This window comes from Magnolia sinica, chromosome 7, assembly GCF_029962835.1.
Source record: "Magnolia sinica isolate HGM2019 chromosome 7, MsV1, whole genome shotgun sequence".
Taxonomy (NCBI): Eukaryota; Viridiplantae; Streptophyta; class Magnoliopsida; order Magnoliales; family Magnoliaceae; genus Magnolia; species Magnolia sinica.
In genome coordinates, this window is record NC_080579.1 from 13,803,791 (window position 1) to 13,822,912 (window position 19,122).

The 19,122-nt window shown below is 35.5% G+C and overlaps 1 protein-coding gene across 1 annotated transcript; it reads right to left on the reverse strand.

Moving 5' to 3' along the window:
* Positions 1-574: 574 nt before the first annotated feature.
* On the reverse strand, positions 575-2,500 carry LOC131251101 (transcription factor MYB60-like). Its single transcript, XM_058251610.1, has 3 exons — positions 2,300-2,500; positions 1,893-2,022; positions 575-1,530 (listed from the first exon to the last, which is right to left on the reverse strand). Exons 1-3 carry the CDS (start codon positions 2,430-2,432, stop codon positions 861-863), a joined length of 933 nt encoding a protein of 310 aa, XP_058107593.1. The 5' UTR covers positions 2,433-2,500; the 3' UTR covers positions 575-860.
* Positions 2,501-19,122: the final 16,622 nt, after the last annotated feature.

Below are 19,122 nucleotides of genomic sequence, written 5' to 3' on the forward strand. Positions count from 1 at the left end.
TTTTATTTCTACCTAAAGGTGGGAGCTCACCACCTGTAATTTTATTGACTGTAAAAAGGCCACCTGTCTATGCTTTTTTGGGTGGGTGCCAAAAAAAAAAACAAAAAAACAAAAACTGGGCCACACCTATTATATAGATCAAAAACACTTTAGAGAACCCACGGAAGTACTAATTTTATTAGAGAATTTAATCTTCATTTTAATTAAATGTCATACAGAAGTTTTAATTTTATTAGAGAATTTAAGTCCAGGAGAGTAGATTTATTTTCAGATAATTCATATAAAAGCTCTTTCTATTATCTTCCATTAGTTATTAGATTAGAACTATGATATGAACTAATCAAGTTGATGAAACCTTCAAACAATCCCATGAGAATTGAGGCCATCAGAGGAATTTATTTCACAAAATTCATAGCAAATCGCTTATTCTAATCTTTACATTTACTACAACAAAACTAGAATTCAAGGCCAACAGTGCATTTATTTTGGATAATCCATACAAAATCGCTTGTTCTAATCTTGCAATTGCAATGATATTTGAATTCCGATAAAAATCCATGACAATGCGAGGCAATTAAACTAATTTACTTCGGACAATTCATACTAAAGCAATTGTTCTAATCATACATTTGGTAAACAAAAGATGTCCAATGTTTATATAAGACTCCTAACGAAGAAATAATCAATCATCAAAAGACCGTGCATTGATTTTTTTTTTTTTTGGTCTTTGATTCTTTCTCATGCATAGCTTGTAGAAAACAGAGAGAGAGAGAGAGAGAGAGAGAGAGAGAGAGAGAGAGAGAGAGAGAGAGAGAGAGAGAGAGAGAGAGAGAGAGAGAGCTTCTTATTAAGGAAAAATCTTAGAAGATTGGAGCTGAGCAGCAATCTACAGACATGCCCATGAGTTCCTCTACCTGACCTGTGCTAGCTTCATCCAAGAGCCATTTCTCAAGGAAAGATAAAGGGGGCTGGTTGTCTGGCCTCACCTTGGTTTGGCCCATCGAACCCGACCCATTCCGCGTGCTAGACTCAGATGAGGACTTCTCCCATGCCATGCTACTGTTCAAATTCTCAAAGGAAAGTAGAGATTCAAGCTCTTCATTGGACATGATATCACAGCTCTCTTGCTCAGCCTTAGGATGTTTGCATTGAATTGAGACTGAGGCCGCAGCATCCACATTGCTTTCTTTGTCTCCTTGGTCGTCTTGTTTTTCTTCGGCTGGTGGTTTCCTAGCATCCTTTGGAGAGTTCCTCATCCACCCTTCTAAGAGTTTTGATATGTTCTCAGTGCTTGAAGCATAGGTAGGGTAGTTGTTTAGCCTTAGTGAAGAGGAATGGCTGTTTAAGTCAGAATTCCTTGCATCGCTCAAGGTCTTCGAGATGAGATTGAAGGTGGTAGAATCTGATGTTGTGATTTGAGAGTCCAAAGCCGTTTGGATCTTCTTGATCTTCTTCTTCAGATGGGTGTTCCAATAGTTCTTGATGTCATTGTCTGTTCTTTGAGGAAGGTAGGAAGCTATGGCTGCCCATCTGTTTCATTAAAGAAAGAGGGTGAAAAAAACCCAAATAAATAGAAGAGTTAAATAAATAAATAAATAAATAAATAAAAATATTTAAGATGGAGAATTCTTAATTGGATTTGTATGACCGCATCCATGATGTCGATGGAGAAAAAATGGATAAATAAATAAATAATAAAATTCATTATTTCTCAGAGAGAGAGAGAGAGAGAGAGAGAGAGAGAGAGAGAGAGAGAGAGAGAGAGACAGCATTGTAAGTCATTCTACTAGTTGCATCTGGGCACTTGACATTCCAATTGATGGATCTGGACCACCCATATACGTTATATATAATTATAAAATTGAAGAGAAATTGTAAATTTTGAGAAATACCTGTTACCCAACAAAGCTTGGAGATGGATGATCATGCCTTCTTCATGTGGGGTGAAGTTCCCACGCTTGATTCCTGGTCTGAGGTAATTAGTCCATCTCAGCCTGCAGCTTTTACTGCACCTTAGCAATCCTGCAAACACAGGCACGAGGAGCAAAATCAAATGAATTCAGTAAATTATGGATCTTGATCTGATTTTAGGGAGGGAGCAGAGAAAACCGAAGCACCAAATTCTTAAATGACACTCCTAAAGTAGAGAAAATACAAAGAAACTCTCGAATTTTCCGTGTCTGAAACATGAAACTGAGTAAGTAACCTAGTTGGGATTTTGATGAATTGTGCAAAACCAGAAGGCGGATTGAAACTAACAAGAACATGGAAATCTTCCTTTGTTTTTTCAAAAAATTACCGGTGTTCGTTGGTACAGATCTCCAATTCCCTGGGCCATGTTCTTGGATGTAAGAGACCAAGATGATGTCTTCTTCAGGTGTCCATGGACCTTTCTTGATACCAACCTTATCACAGCATGGAGGCCTTCCCATGTCAATTCCTCAACAACAACCTTCTCTCTCTCTCTCTCTCTCTCTCTCTCTCTCTCTCTGCACCTGAAAACACAGACTTGAACATGTGAGTGTTTATAATATACAATGTGATTTTGGAGATGGGAGACCTTTCTCTCTCTCTCTCTCTCTTTTTTTACTGATAATCTACCACGTTGACTCTATTTGGCATCTTTCTCCAGTGCAAGTCGCGTACATTCATGCAAGTGGGACCTGACTATTTATCCTATGTCTCCCAGACTTTTTATGCGAGGCTCACCAATGTACCTCTAAGAGAGAAACGCAAACTAAGGATCCAGATACGTGGACAAATTAAGGTTGGATGGATATGACATGGTCTTGGCGATTTTTTGGGCCCATATACAATGCCCTAGATCGATAATCCATGACCTAAATCATCACCACTGTAAGAGGCTGGATCTAATATCAAAATTTCTAGGATGAGTTTAAAGTACAAATCGAAGTGTGGGGCGGCCCACCATGATGTTTTAATGACATCTAATCTGATCATCATGTGCAGCCCTAATTTTCTCCTTGGACAAAATAAAAATAAAAAAATAAAATAAATTCTTGATGAGTTCACTCAGGTGAGCCCCACCATGTAAAATCACGACTAAAACCTCTAAAATCACGTCGTGTGGCTCATTTCAGTTCTGCAATGGCTTTTTTTTTTTTGGGTGGGTTGTCCATTCATCCTCGTTAATGCATTTACTGACTGGACAAGATTGCATATACAAAATACGGTAGGTCCCACATAAACTCCGGAAGGTTTGAATTTTGGTTGACCCCATCCCAACTGTTCACTCTGGTGTGGCCTACCTGAGTTCTGGATCGGATGGATTTTTGAGTAGCAAAGACAACATTAGCGGCCAAACATGGTGGGCAGTTTAGATGTCATTAAAACATAACGGTGGGGCTAACACGTCAATTTGTACGTTTATTTTCAATTCTGGCAAGTGGGTCCCATGCTTCAGTGATTCAGATTGCCTGATCCGTACGTGCTTGGGGCCTTGGATGGACCATGCCCTTAAAATGTTATCGACGGGACTGTGCATATACGTGCGTATTATTCTATGTTATTTCTTTTCTACCGTGCAGACAAGTTTTATACTCAGTATCTCTTGTATTTATACTATCTTCAGTGGAAAATACAGGAAGATTTTTCACATAATATTAAGGCCATCTAATCTGGGCAATTGAATCAGATGGTATATATATTTTATTGTCTTTGATCGTCAGCATCACCAGGCTCACCTGTCGGATCAATTTTTCTGGCAACAGATCCACATCCATCACCACCATTCATCAGAGTCGCAGGGTAGGATTTGATGGGGTCAATCACTGTCTTACTCACGGAATAACTACGAATCTGCGGAGCTTTAATTTCTGGACTCACAGAATTTCCTTGAATTCACAGGGGATAAAATTAGAAATAATTTTTAATAAATTTAAAATAAATTAATTAATTATAAAAAATGAAATTACAATCCTTTAAATAATGAGCTCTAACCTAGGACATAGTTTTAGGCTCAAACTCCAATTCAAACACCCTAAAAAATAAAACGTAAACTTATTATTTATAAACTTCATGGTTTTCAGCCAAAAATAGTTCATGTCCAATTTGGCTTAACCATGTTGTTCTCTTAATTTTTCTAAGCCCTTTTCATGTTGGTCACGACTTCTACAACTCAAAGGATCAAAAGTTATACGCTAGCTAAAACTCAATATTAAAAAATAAAAATAAAAATGGACCGCAAATATGGCATGGGAAACCCGACGTAGTGGGGTTGGTTGGCTAAAGTAGCTTATCCTACCCCAAAATCATATATGATAGGTCAAAAACTCATCCCAATTTGTGAGATATGACTGTTTTAAGGTTGTTATAGTCCAGATCATTTCCGCCTCCAATCAAACCTTCGATGGTCCATCTTTGCCATGAAAGTGTCTGCAACCCGCTCTACAACAATCAAGGATCTCACCATACTGTCATTGTCATCACAAATTTCCAATGAGCTAGCTGGAGTTCAAGATCTAGTTTATTACTCGATTGCAGGAGCAGAGGCAAACTAATTAATCCTCTGCAGCCTACCAATACCTATAATATATGGAACTGTACCCTCCCGGTATTTCTTCCTATTCGAGAACCATATCTCATAGCAGAGCCCCTTCCATTTCGATAGCCAGCCTTTGCTAATATTCCCACATCTGGCTCATGTTTGAGCACGATGAATCATTTCGTGCCGACCTGTTGCCAATAAACTTTCCGGCCTCATATGAGAATGGAAAACTGGAGCATTTTTTGCATCAGTGGATGAAGAATCGCGAACATAAGAATTTCTGGTTGACCATGTTATATTTTGTTTTAAAATAGTAGTAAAATTTGAATTTTCAAATTTTCGGTAATTTCCCTCCATTTTTGAAATTGTAGTACTTTTGAGTTTGGGGTTTTGTCCCACATCGGATTTCACAAAGTTAACTATCTTGTATATAAGATAGTATTTTTGCTTAGGGCTTGAGCCCCTTTCAGGGGGCATGTGAATTTGGTCCTGTGGGGGGGCTATGCCAATAGCTCTAATCTATGCCATTGACCACACACGCGCGCGCGCGCGCCGAGCCGAGTCCGAGTCCGAGTCCGTGTGCGCGTGCTCGTGCGCGTGCGCGACGCGACGCGACGGGACGGGACGGGCTGGGCTGGGCTGGGCGTGGGCGCGGGCACGGGTGCGGGTGCGGGTGCGGGTGCGGTGTGTGTATACTCGCGTGGGTGTGTGTTTGGGTACTCACACTCTCTGATATTCGGTTTTAAGCATTTTCTGCTGAGTTCATCGCTGAGTCAACTCAGCACTTTCGGATTAAACTGCAAGTGGTTCGAGCCCGTGTACAGTGAGTGCACCGCTGGGACCGGGTCATAGTCGTTGTATCCTGGAGGTCGATTGCTCTGGAAACCTGTTGCACTTGGGACGCAGTCCAAGGGGAGCAAATTCGATTTCAAGCCGAGTGACTCAGTCACGCCTCGACTCATTCAATAAGTTCTTCTTTCTCAAAATTATTTTCCTTTTTTGGTTCTCGATTTTTAATAGTCTATTTAATTCAACTAAATATTCCAACAATCTTGAAATCGAAATTGTTGAATTACATAGACTATGGCTACAGTAACAGTAAATGCTTCTACTGAGTTAGCCAAAATCGAACCGTTCGCTGGACAATCATTTAAACGGTGGAAACAGAAACTGATGTTCGCTCTGACCACCCTGAAAGTTTCATACATTTTATCTGAATCATTTACTATAGATCCAGCAAATCAAACTGAAGTAACAGATGAAAATAATTGTAAAAATTATATTCTAAACTCTTTATCCAACGAACTATATGACGTGTATGCTTCTTACGTGTCTGCCAAAGACATATGGACTGCTTTGGAAAAGAAATACATATTAGAAGATGCAGGCGCTAAGAAACATGCAATTGCTAATTTCCTTCATTATGAAATGACAGACGATATACCTGTCACAAATCAGATTCATGATTTTCAAAGTCTAGTTCATGAACTATCGACAGAAGGAATTAAGTTGGATGAAGTGTTTCTGTTAGGAGCACTAATAGAAAAGTTACCGCCCTCCTGGAAAGAATATAAGAATAGAATGAAACATAAAAAGAACGGTGTTTCTTTGGAAACCACTATCGTACACATACGAATAGAGGAGGCCAATAGAATCAGAGACCAAAAAGAAAATAAAAATGAGATAGATTCAAAGGCGAATCTTGTGGAATCAAGTCGGGCAAATAATAAGAAAAAGGGCAACTGTCATAACTGTGGCAAACCTGGACATTATGCAAATGAATGCAGGCTCAAAAAGAAGAATGCAAACAATCAATTCAAGAAAAAAGGAAACTGCTACAACTGTGGAAAGCCTGGGCATCATATCAAAACCTGTAGGCTCAAGAAAAACAAAGATAAGCCGCAAGCTAACCTTACAGAAACAGGCAATGAGTCTGACATGATAGTAGCTGTGGTGTCAGAAGTCTTCCTTGTAAACAACTTGGAGTGGGTACTAGACACTGGTGCAACTAGGCACGTGTGCAAGGATCGTAGCATGTTTACCTCCTATCAACTATCAAGAGATGATGAACAGGTGTTCATGGGTAATGCTAGAACGTCTCCAGTTGTAGGGAAAGGGAAAGTACTTCTGAAACTCACTTCTGGAAAGACTCTGATGTTGAATGATGTCCTACATGTGCCCGACATTAGAAGAAACTTGGTCTCTGGTTCACTCCTCAATAAGGCTGGTGTTAAGTTAGTTTTTGATTCAGATAAGCTTGTAATGACTAAGAATGGAACTTTTGTTGGTAAGGGGTACTGTAGCGATGGTTTATTCATTATAAATGTATCCAATGATAATAATAAAAAGACATTCAGTTCTGTTTATATCGTTGAACCTTTTTATCTATGGCATAGTAGATTAGGTCATGTGAATATAACATCATTGAAGAAAATGAAAAGATTAGGTTTATTACCTAATATATCTAATGAAGAATTTGACAAATGTGAAACATGTGTCGAATCAAAATTCATTAGAAAACCCTTTAAACAAATAGAAAGATCATCTATTCTATTAGAGTTAATACACAGTGACTTAGGTGATTTTAGAAATCACATGTCTAGAGGTGGAAAAAGATATTACATAACTTTTGTAGATGATTACTCTAGGTTCACTAGAGTCTATCTGTTAAGGAACAAAGACGAAGCTTTAGATGTTTTTTCTAAATACAAAATTGAAGTTGAAAATCAGTTAAATATAAAAATTAAAAGACTTAGAACAGATAGAGGAGGTGAATATGAATCTTCTCAATTTAAAGAATTATGTGAAAAGAATGGAATAGTTCACGAAACTACAGCTCCTTATACACCAGAACAGAATGGAATAGCAGAACGTAAAAATAGAACTCTAAAAGAGATGATGAATGCTATGTTAAATAGTTCAGGCTTACCCTCAAATATGTGGGGAGAAGCAATTCTATCTGCTTGTTATATTCTAAATAGGATTCCTTCTAAATCTTCTAAACAAACACCATATGAACTATGGAAGAATCATGTTCCTAGTTACAAATATATTAAAGTGTGGGGGTGTCTTGCTAAAGTAGGATTACCTGAAATTAAGAAAAGAAAGTTAGGTCCTAAAACGACCGACTGTGTATTTATAGGTTACGCACAAAATAGTGCGACCTATAGGTTTTTAGTTTTAAAAACTAAGAATAATATTCTAGATCCTAATACAATTATAGAAGCTAGGGATGCAGAGTTCTTTGAGAACATATTCCCTATGAAATCTAAATCTATAGGAATAGAGGAAGTCAGTGAATCAGATATTGCATCTACTAGTAAAAATGCATACGAGAAAGTAGTAGAAGAGATACAACCAAGAAAAAGTACTAGGGTTAGAAGAGAAACTAACCTAGGAGATGGTTTTTTCACTTTCTTAGTAGAAGATGATCCTACAACCTATATAGAAGCAATTAACTCTCCAGGATGCAACCTTTTGGAAGGAAGCAATAAATGATGAATTAGAATCTATTATATCTAATAACACTTGGGAAATTGTAGACCTACCTCCGGAAATAAACCAATAGGTTGTAAATGGGTGTTTAGAAAGAAACTAAAATCGATGGGACTATTGATAAGTTTAAGGCTAGGTTGGTAGCAAAAGGCTTTAAACAAAAGAAGGAATAGATTACTTTGATACATACTCTCCGTAACTAGAATTACAACTATCGTGGTCTTAATAGCGATAGCTTCCATATATAAACCGGTGGTACACCGGATGGACATTAAGACGACTTTCTTAAATGGAGACTTAGAAGAAGAAATATATATGGAACAACCCGAGGGTTATAAGATATCAGAAAAGAAAATAAAGTATGTAGACTAATTAAATCATTATATGGTTTAAAACAGGCTCCTAAACAATGGCATGAAAAATTTGATGGTGTTTTAAAATCAAATGGTTATCATATAAATGATGTAGATAGATGTGTATATAGTAAAATTTCTGGAAATGATTATGTTATTATATGTCTTTATGTTGATGACATGCTTATTTTTGGAACTAATATTAAATTAGTTAATACAACTAAGAAATTCTTGTCATCTAAGTTTGACATGAAAGACTTAGGAGAGGCTAGTGTAATCTTGGGTATTGAAGTAACCAGAAAAAATGGTGTTATTATATTATCTCAATCTCATTACATTGAGAAGATATTGAGAAAGTTTAACCATTTTGACTGTTTACCTGTCAGTACTCCTTATGATTATAGTGTGACTCTCATGAAGAATACAGAAAATAGTGTGTCTCAATTGGAGTATTCCAGAATAATTGGTAGCCTTATGTATCTAACAAACTGCACTAGACCAGACATAGCTTTTGCAGTAGGAAGGCTAAGTAGATATACACATAACCCTGGAAAAGAGCATTGGAATGCTTTGTCTAGGATTTTGAGATACCTAAAAGGCAGTATAGCCTATGGTTTACATTATAATGGTTTTCCTACTGTATTAGAAGGATACAGTGATGCTAACTGGATTAGTGATTCAGATGAGACAAAATCCACGAGTGGATATGTCTTCACTTTAGGTGGAAGAGCAGTCTCTTGAAAGTCTACCAAGCAGACATGTATCGCTCGGTCTACTATGGAATCCGAGTTTATTGCCTTAGAAAAGGCTGGAACAGAAGCCGAGTGGCTTAGAAATCTCTTAGCTGATATACCATTGTGGCCAAAGCCTATATCGGCCGTATCTATTCATTGTGACTGTCAAGCAGCTATAGCGAAAGCAAAGAGTAAAATATATAATGGAAAGAGCAGGCATATTAGACTCAGACACAACATAGTGAAACATATGTTGCGTGATGGAGTCATATCTATTGACTTTGTGAGGTCAGAAAGAATCTAGCAGATCCTCTGACCAAAGGACTATCTAAAAGGTTAGTCAATGATACATCGAAGGGAATGGGGCTGAGCCTAATATATGAGCTGCCAGTGTCGGCAACCCAACCTATACAAGTGGAGATCCCATGAGATAGGTTCAATGGGTAAACAACAAGACACGAGGTAGACGATTGCACTGAGTTGTATGAGCCCCTTCTATGGTGTACAGTGCGAGCAGCAACGTAGAAGGATGAGTTGTTGGAACTCTTAATGAATCCATAGCCATATATTTGGTGGTGTATACAGTTGCTGCATACACTTGATGGAATTCACCTATATGGGTGTGGAGGTGGAGGCCGCTTCCTATGAGAATCTAGGCGAATTCTCTAGAGCACTCATGAAATCCAGGTAATGGTGTATGGCCGAAACGCACCGAACCGCAGAATCACTTGCAGAGGAAGAGTTGTGTGAGTGGCATGTACTCGCGATTTACATTAAAAGGATTCAGGTTCAAGACTATGGTGTCACCTGATTCCTGTAGACCTGTCTTGCTTACTCTAATGTCGGTTCAAGTCTATGGTGACACCGGCACCATTGCACAACTATTACGCTTTAATCCGAAAGGGTTTTATTTTAAAACATGTGGGGGATTGTTATATTTTATTTTAAAATAGTAGTAAAATTTGAATTTTCAAATTTTCGGTAATTTCCCTCCATTTTTGAAATTGTAGTACTTTTGAGTTTGGGGTTTTGTCCCACATCGGATTTCACAAAGTTAACTATCTTGTATATAAGATAGTATTTTTGCTTAGGGCTTGAGCCCCTTTCAGGGGGCATGTGAATTTGGTCCTGTGGGGGGGCTATGCCAATAGCTCTAATCTATGCCATTGACCACACACGCGCGCGCGCGCGCCGAGCCGAGCCGAGCCGAGCCGAGCCGAGCCGAGTCCGAGTCCGAGTTCTTGTCCGTGTGCGTGTGCGCGTGCTCGTGCGCGTGCGCGACGCGACGCGACGGGACGGGACGGGCTGGGCTGGGCGCGGGTGCGGGTGCGGGTGCGGTGTGTGTATACTCGCGTGGGTGTGTGTATGGGTACTCGCAGGACTGTATGTGCGGGAGTGTACTCGCACTTGCGCCTTTTCGTTTTAAACCAGAGAGATGCATCCCTTCCGGTTGGTCGCCTCGGTTGGGTTTAAACCCAACGGACCTAACCTTTTGAAAAGGGTGCTTATGCACCACTTCGGAGTCTATAAAAAGACATCCGATTCCAGTTTCAAATATATGAAAAATCCTTCTCTTATAAAACACTCTCTGATATTCGGTTTTAAGCATTTTCTGCTGAGTTCATCGCTGAGTCAACTCAGCACTTTCGGATTAAACTGCAAGTGGTTCGAGCCCGTGTACAGTGAGTGCACCGCTGGGACCGGGTCATAGTCGTTGTATCCTGGAGGTCGATTGCTCTGGAAACCTGTTGCACTTGGAACGCAGTCTAAGGGGAACAAATTCGATTTAAAGCCGAGTGACTCAGTCACGCCTCGACTCATTCAATAAGTTCTTCTTTCTCAAAATTATTTTCCTTTTTTGGTTCTCGATTTTTAATAGTCTATTTAATTCAACTAAATATTCCAACAGACCATGCTCCAGCGCACCCACCAACGTAGCTCTTCTTACTAGATCTAGCACCACCATCTTGCCACCCATCGCCACTATTGCCTTTACGGACCCTATCGTGCATGGGGCGTTGATCCATCTGTTGTCGTTAATATCGTCTACACTAACTTGCTGTCTACTCTACCGTTGTTTTCAGCGAACCAGCTCGACTCAGATTTTCCATCTCCAGTCATTGTTGCCATCTACACCAACAACCATAAGATTCAGAGTACCTAACGAAATGTAGTGTGGAGTATTTACTCAAAATCACCACCAGGTACTGAATTACTCGAGGCTATAATTTCTCTCACAAATGGTAACTCAAAACCTTTCTTTTTGTTGTATTTTTTTTTAACTGTTTTATATGCTTCATATATATTTTTACCTCCATGACTACCCAATTTATAGTGTGATGGCAATAGACTTAACCACTTGGGATGTGCCCATTGTCATCCAGAGAAAACATCGAAATCTATGTACACACGACCGGTTCTCTCCCTCTTGTTACGAAGTGCTTTTGCAATGGTAAGTTATTTGGAAAGGGTCATGTGGCTACATTTGTGTATTCACTTGGCCAAAATTTTCTTTTTAATAACGTTTCACTCCTAATACTAAGTGGTCTAACATGTTGGTTAATTTATGCAGACTTAATGGTATAACAAAATTTATGCTATACCCTAAAAAAGGCATAATTCATTTTATCATATGGTATAAAGATTTTTTATCCTCATTTGTAGCTAAAATTGCTACCTCATTTTTATTTAGCTCATCTTCACTGAAGTCTCAGACCTATAAAGAACACAAGTTTTATGAAATCTTCATTAATAATCTCTTTTGTTAATGGATTTGCTATTATTTTTTGAGAAATAGAAAATTTACTGCTAGCTTGTTTATTTGTAGAACATTATATATGTAGTAATATTGTATTTTAATGTATATTTTTTTTTTCGGCTTACAACTCCATTTAAAAAAAAAAAAAGTTGCCGCGGCCTGATAATCACATTATATATGTATTAGTTGTTCAATTTTTATTTTTATTTTTTAATATTTTAAGCTAGTTATGAAACCTTTAATCTATACAGCTGCAGTGGTTGTCATACTACAAATGATGGTTTTTACCTTAATTATATATCTAGCTATACTACTTTGTTTTTTATTGCATCAAGATAGAACCCACTCCCTAAGTTGAATATGTATCATGTAATAAATTTTCTATCATTTGTATCTCAAACAAAATCAACATCAGCATTATCTCTAACTGAAAAGTAATCATCTTAATAACATAATTGATAATTTTAATCCCTTAAATATATTACATAATGCGCTTAGATGCTAACCAAGAATTCCTATATTGCTTTGATATTGACCAACTAAACTAATTACAAACCTTAAGTTAGATTGAGTACACAACATTGCACACATTATAAGTCCCATAGCCTATGCATAGGGTTTGATCTTTATTTCATTTCTTTTTTAATCATTAATTGGTGCCATGTTTTTAGACATCTTTGTCCATTCATGTATAGGTGACTCAATTCATTTATAGTTATTCATTTTAAACTTTTTAAATATTTTTTAAGATATAATTATTGAGATTAATTTTTTATTTTCTTTATCTCTTGTTATTTAAATTCCTAAAGTACGGAAGGATTTTGCCATGTTTTTCATCTAAAAGTGATTTCTATGAACTTTTTTTTTTATATAAATTTTTATCTGAGCCATTGTCCATTAATAAGATATTATTGACAAATAATGATAAAATAACAAAAGAACTCCAACTATCCAATGAATATGCACAGGTTTCATATATGTTAGAAATAAAGACATAATTGGTGATAAATTTATGAAAAGTTAGGAACTATTGTCTAAATGGTTATGTAAGACTGTAGAAAGATATCTTTAATCGGTATACATTTTTTATATCATTTTACAATATATATATTCTTCAAGTTCATCATGTTGGAATGTTGCTTTAACATCTATTTGATGTACTTATAAATTTAGATGGGCAATTATAGCTATCAATATTTTAATGAATGTGAATCTAGCTATGGAAAAAAAATACATTTTATCATATATAATCTATTCATTCTTATTAGATGTTACCTTTGGCTACTAATCCCACTTTATATATATATATATACTGTCATTTAGTTTTAATTTCTTCTTTAGTACTCATTTTCATCAGTTAGCTTCTTTGGCCTTCAATAATTTGATTAATATTCTCTTACTACATTTTAAATAATTGATTCCTATGAACCACCCCATGCGTAAAGATGCAGAATACTTTTACTTATTTGGCTTTTTCTCTCTGTTTTGTTTTAATTTTGGTTTGAGTGTGGGGTTGAATCAGATATGAAAGTATATTTTACTTAGAGTCGCTACTAGCCAAATTAAGCTTCAGAGTATATAATCAGTTAAAAATTGTAGAATTGTTTAATGGTCAAGAAATCATAAAAGTCCCTAAGTTTAGTGACTCCTGCGGTTAGTCTGTGACTGTAGATTCTGAATAAGGCGCTCGGTTATGAAAAAGGAAAGTGTTAGGAACCCTTTTCCGCTCATGCAATACACGGTCTTTACTTCATTGGATTTTACAGGTTTTAGGGGATTTAAAGGAATTTTTATGTCACTGCATATATTAGTGCTTCGCAGAGTTTAAGACTCCGGGTTGGTGAAAAATAAAATAAATAACACCAAGCCTTACTTCATAAAATTTAAGACCTCGAGTAGACAAATAAAATGAAAAACAAGGTAGATAGGATAGAGACTCACTTAAATAAAATAAAAAGGTGGGTGTGAGTATTGCTGATATGTTTAAAATGTGTGAATTAGAAAGAAAATTAATTTGAGATGTGAGAAAAAAAATGAAAACTCGACTCCCTTTTCTGTAAAACAGATGGTTAAATATCCCAAAGTTCAACCATTCTCTTTGACTTGAGTATCTTCTTTGATGCTTTAGATGGTTCATACTCCAATTAGATAGAGTGAACTCACAGGGAAACTTTTCTGAGATGGCAGATGATCGGGTAGGTTTAATCACATATAGTTTTAAGCATACAATGACACACCACAACTTTGCGGACGTTGGATCCTGAATGGAATCGACTCGTGGCTTCCATAGGCGCATCTTTCAAGGAATTTTGCATTTGTATGCTTGAAGGGGTTTTATATATGACTGAAGTTGCCACTAGCCAGTTACTTTGATCCTACAGTCGGCTAGACCTTTTGGAAACACTTAAGAGAGAGAATTCGAAGATTCTTACTTGTAAGATGACTCATTGATCTGCTCTCAAAGATTTGAGGTAAGGGACCACGATCATAAGGTAGATGTTAGGCACCCACTCTACCCGTACAAATGTATGATCACTACTTTATAAGACTTGACTAAATTTTAAGGGTTAAAGTTAGTTCTTATGTATTATTAATGCAATACTATATGCATAATGTTGTGTTAAATGTAATTTTGACAATAGACTGTAGTTTTGGTTAGATAGGTCTACCTTGGCTACCCACTTTTCGTGTGTGTAACCAATCCATCCATGTTTTTAAATGGGTAGGATTCAAATATGTCGGCAAGCCAAATAGCATATGTTTGAATTGACTAGGTACTAAGTTTTATTTATATGGAATTGTGATGTTATGTTAAATACAATACTTATGACAAAGCATAAGCTAATCGACTGAAATTCTGATGTGTAAGATCCAATTATATCAATAAGCTACAGAGCATATGCCCGAACCAATCAGTTGCGAGAGGTAATGTAATGCAATGTGAAGATAATGAATTTGATGAGCAGAGGGGTTGAAAGGGGAATGAGTATTGCGTAATGCTAATGTTGGGTTGGACAAAGTTAATTAAAGATTGAGTGGTTAGATGGATGGTTGTGTCGTAAAGATGAGATCAAGTGGTTTGGATTGGACTTGCTTGGCTCGAGAGGCTAGGATTAGAGTCAGGCTAGATTGGATTAGAACTAGAATCTTTCCACTCTCACTCCCCTTGGTGGAGAGATGAGATGGTTAAAATGGCTAACAGACTCTACTGAATTTTTGGATGAGAAATGATGATTGAAATGAGAAAGAGAGAGGGCTATTTATAGTCCCCTAAGCCTGATTTTCTAGTAATTCTTAATAAGTCTAGGGTTAAAAAGGGTGTTGATGGCTGGTATTTGATATTGCCACATGGCAAGATCTTGATAGATGGATGAGATGGTAAAACAGTAAATATGGGTCAAGGATGAGGTATCGGAGCCAAAGCACATCGCCACACACTTGCACCTCATCCCTAGAGCAACTCTACATGCGTGAAGCTCACCCTACCAAGGTAAGAGGGTTTCCACATCACTGGTGGATCTTAGGGAGCTGTTAGTGTGACACTGTATCTTCCACTTTAATAAGTGAGCTCCATTACTCATGTGGAGGCTCTGCCTCAAGCGGTGTCAAGTTGCCTTGAATTTTGAATGGGCTTGAGATTTGGGCTTGGTTCAGGCCTATTTAGGTGAGTTGACTGGATAGGCTGACCGGGTGAGTTAACTCGGCAAGTTGACTCATTGGGTTGACTCGGCATGTTGAATGGATTACATAGGTTTTTCCTAAGGTTAGGTTTTAGGGTCAGGGCTTAGATTAGGGTTTAGGGTTTGGACTATGGGTTTAGGGTTGGGAGTCAACCATCCATCGAAATAGCCCAATTTTAATAAGTTTATCAACCTGGGGTGGGGTGTATACAAATACCTCTCATTGGAAGAGGTTGTGCGCAAAGGATTTATATTTATTGATTGAAGGCGAAAATAAAGGGATTGGTTTATCTTCTTAGTTGGATCATTTTATATGATTTACTTCCATTATCATATAGTTCAATGGGTTGATCTAAATTATAGATTCAATGATTATTACTAATCAAGTCTATAGTAAGAATGACGACTCAATCAAATGTAAATTTATCTTAAACTTTATGTTTTTTTAAGGATTAATATAGCTCGGGATTAAATGGTTAGATTTAATCTGGGTTATAGATGAATGGGTAGTCTTATGAGTATAAGAAGTGAAAGTAATCATATATACACAAAATCGTATATGTCATAATTACATGAATCAATAGTTCATATTAAACAGATCGATCAAGTATATCAATAATAACACCTTGCATTGATTGATGGACTCATGTGTGCATGGATGCATCGATGAATTGATGGATCCACACATGTATGTTTTAATGAATATAAGCATACATGTATGCATGGCTATATATATGTACCAAAATATTGGGTCATTAAAATCTAGATTCTTGTTAATTAAATGTATATGATCTTATTTAAAATAGTAACTAATAAATGTTATAAAGTAAGCCATTCCTCTATGTATTTTTATATTCATATGGCCACGTTTATTAATGTATTATGTTTAACAATTTATTAAATTTAAAATCTATTTTAAAAGGCCTCTTAAACATTTTTTTTAATAAACAGGGTTTACAAGTTATAAAATTATTTCTAATTAAGTATTAGTCCATTGTTTGGTAAACGTTTCATTTTATGTTTATTTATATACCATAATCTCATATGTTAAATAAATAATTTGGAAAGAGAATTTATTTAAGATGAATTATCAACATAATAAGAAGAATGGGCATTTTTATTTTTAAAACTCTATTTTAGTTATACAACCCATCACTTTAGTCCTACAAAACAAAATATTCTATTGCTTTCCTACAGATAACTTTTCTTATTAAAAGTGAACTTTGTAACATTTTTCATCAAGTGGGCACTGGTGTCTTCATCCCTTCTGAAGGCAAGACTAATCCTTGTGGATGTACACAATCACCTACAAAACACGTACATCGAGTAAAGAATGAGAAGGGGAATTTAACTCATGTTTGTGGGGAGCAAACTCACAACGCTGGCCATTCACCCAAACCTCGGGCGGTCTACAACACATTAGTTGAGAGCATATTTATTTGACATAACAGTAGGATTCTTATTGTTTATATGTCATGACTTACAATATGTGTTGTTTCCCATATATACTTTGTGATCACTGATTTTTAGCTTTTTCATTTCAATAAAATGTTCATCTAATTTACCATGTTCCTGGATAAAATTATAAAATTGATTCACTAGGCATTTACATTATAGTTGACTAGTAAGGATTTTAAAACAACATATATTAGTCTCGCCAATCAACATTTTAAAATTATCCTTTCTATAACGACATGTTGCTATGTTATGTTTCAATTTTTTACAATTATAACATTTGCAATTCGGGCCTGATAAAATTGTGAATTGCATTATTAATATACTGTAAAATTGTAATAATTACAAATTATAATATTTATATGTATAAAATAAGTAATATGATTGACAATTCTCAAACTTGCCCAGGTGTAATAAAATCATATTGTTAATAATATCTTTACATTACTTTAATTTCAAATAATAGAAAAAAATACATTAATATGCATGTTTGGATAAGAGATTTCTATTGCAATAGAATGTAAAATTATAATAATTATAAATTCCTTTTTCTATTACATAATACATTAATTATGTGTTAAAAGAAACATTCTAAAATTGTATTGATGGTGATTTTACAATAAATTACTTTTGTAATTTGTAATCCGAACAGGCCCATAAGTTTAATTTATTATTATTATTTAATTTAAAGTCTTTTTTGACAAGATAAGTAATATGAAGTCTTTTAGATGAAGAAGTGAAGTGACACTTGTTATCGTGACCATAAGTTTTTGCACTCATTTACATACTCACGCACACATTTGAGTAGACATGTTTGCATGTATTTACACATGTACCCACACTTTCACACATGTACTCATACTTTTATAAGAGTAGACCATGAATTTTTCAGCAATCCAAATTACTTATGTTTGCATTTATACACATTTGTATACTCGACATGCATGTACACATATACATCACATGCATGCTCATACATATACACATATATGATTCATCCATCTTGACCATTATACACTCTAGATTTACTCACATGATCTGAATCTCATGACTGTTAGATGGTCCACTGAACTGATTTCATTTGAATTCAATTCACCATTTATTTATATATTCAAATTATGCAAATTTTAGCATTAATTCATGTATTCAAAATTTGTAATTTAATCATTTATTTTTGTATATAAATTGTACAAATCCTATAGTTTGTTTGTGTATTCAAATTTTATAAATTTAGTTGTTTAATTATGTACTTAAATTATGCAAATTTCACTGATTATTTATGTATTTAAATTTTACAAATTTGACCGTTTATTTATTTATTTAAAATTTGTGAAGCTGACAATTTATTTGTATGTTAAATCCTTCCTATTACAACTATTAATTTATATATTAAATTTGTCCAATGATGACCATTGATTTTTGTATACAATCGATATAATTCTGACTATTGATTTATATATTAAACCTGTCCAATCATGACTGTTGAATTGTGTATTAGATTTCTCCATTTAAGATCATTGATTTATGCACTAAATTTATCCATTAAATTGCATGTATAAAGTATATAAATTTATCTATTGATTTGTGTATAAAACAATCATATTTTTCTATCTACTTATGTATGCAATTTATGCAAATATGTTCATTGATTTATTTGTACAAATTATGTAAATTTGTCTAATGATTTATATATGCAAATTATATAATATATATCTGTTGATTTATGTGTACAAACTATGAAAATTTATCTATTGATTTATTATTACAAACTATTCGATTTTACCTATTTTGTAAAAGGCCCGATTCTATCTACGATTGATCGAATATCATTTTGACTCATCACTTGTCCTTACGTTAAGACTAATGTTTGTTTACATTTGAATTACACGTCAAACATGTTAGAACGTGGGTCATGTGCATTGATCAGATATATATTTTTTTAAATTTCATACTAACAATTATTTATGCCAATCATATTTATGTGTATGGTTTTAGAAAGAAAATAGCCTATTCCCAAACATGGTAAGTTCATAATGTGCGTGTCCGATATTCTCGTAGGCTTTGTGACTGCACTCCACACACATGTACGAGTGCGAGCTCGAAAGGACGCGGGCTCAAATGTTTCATATATCTCACATAT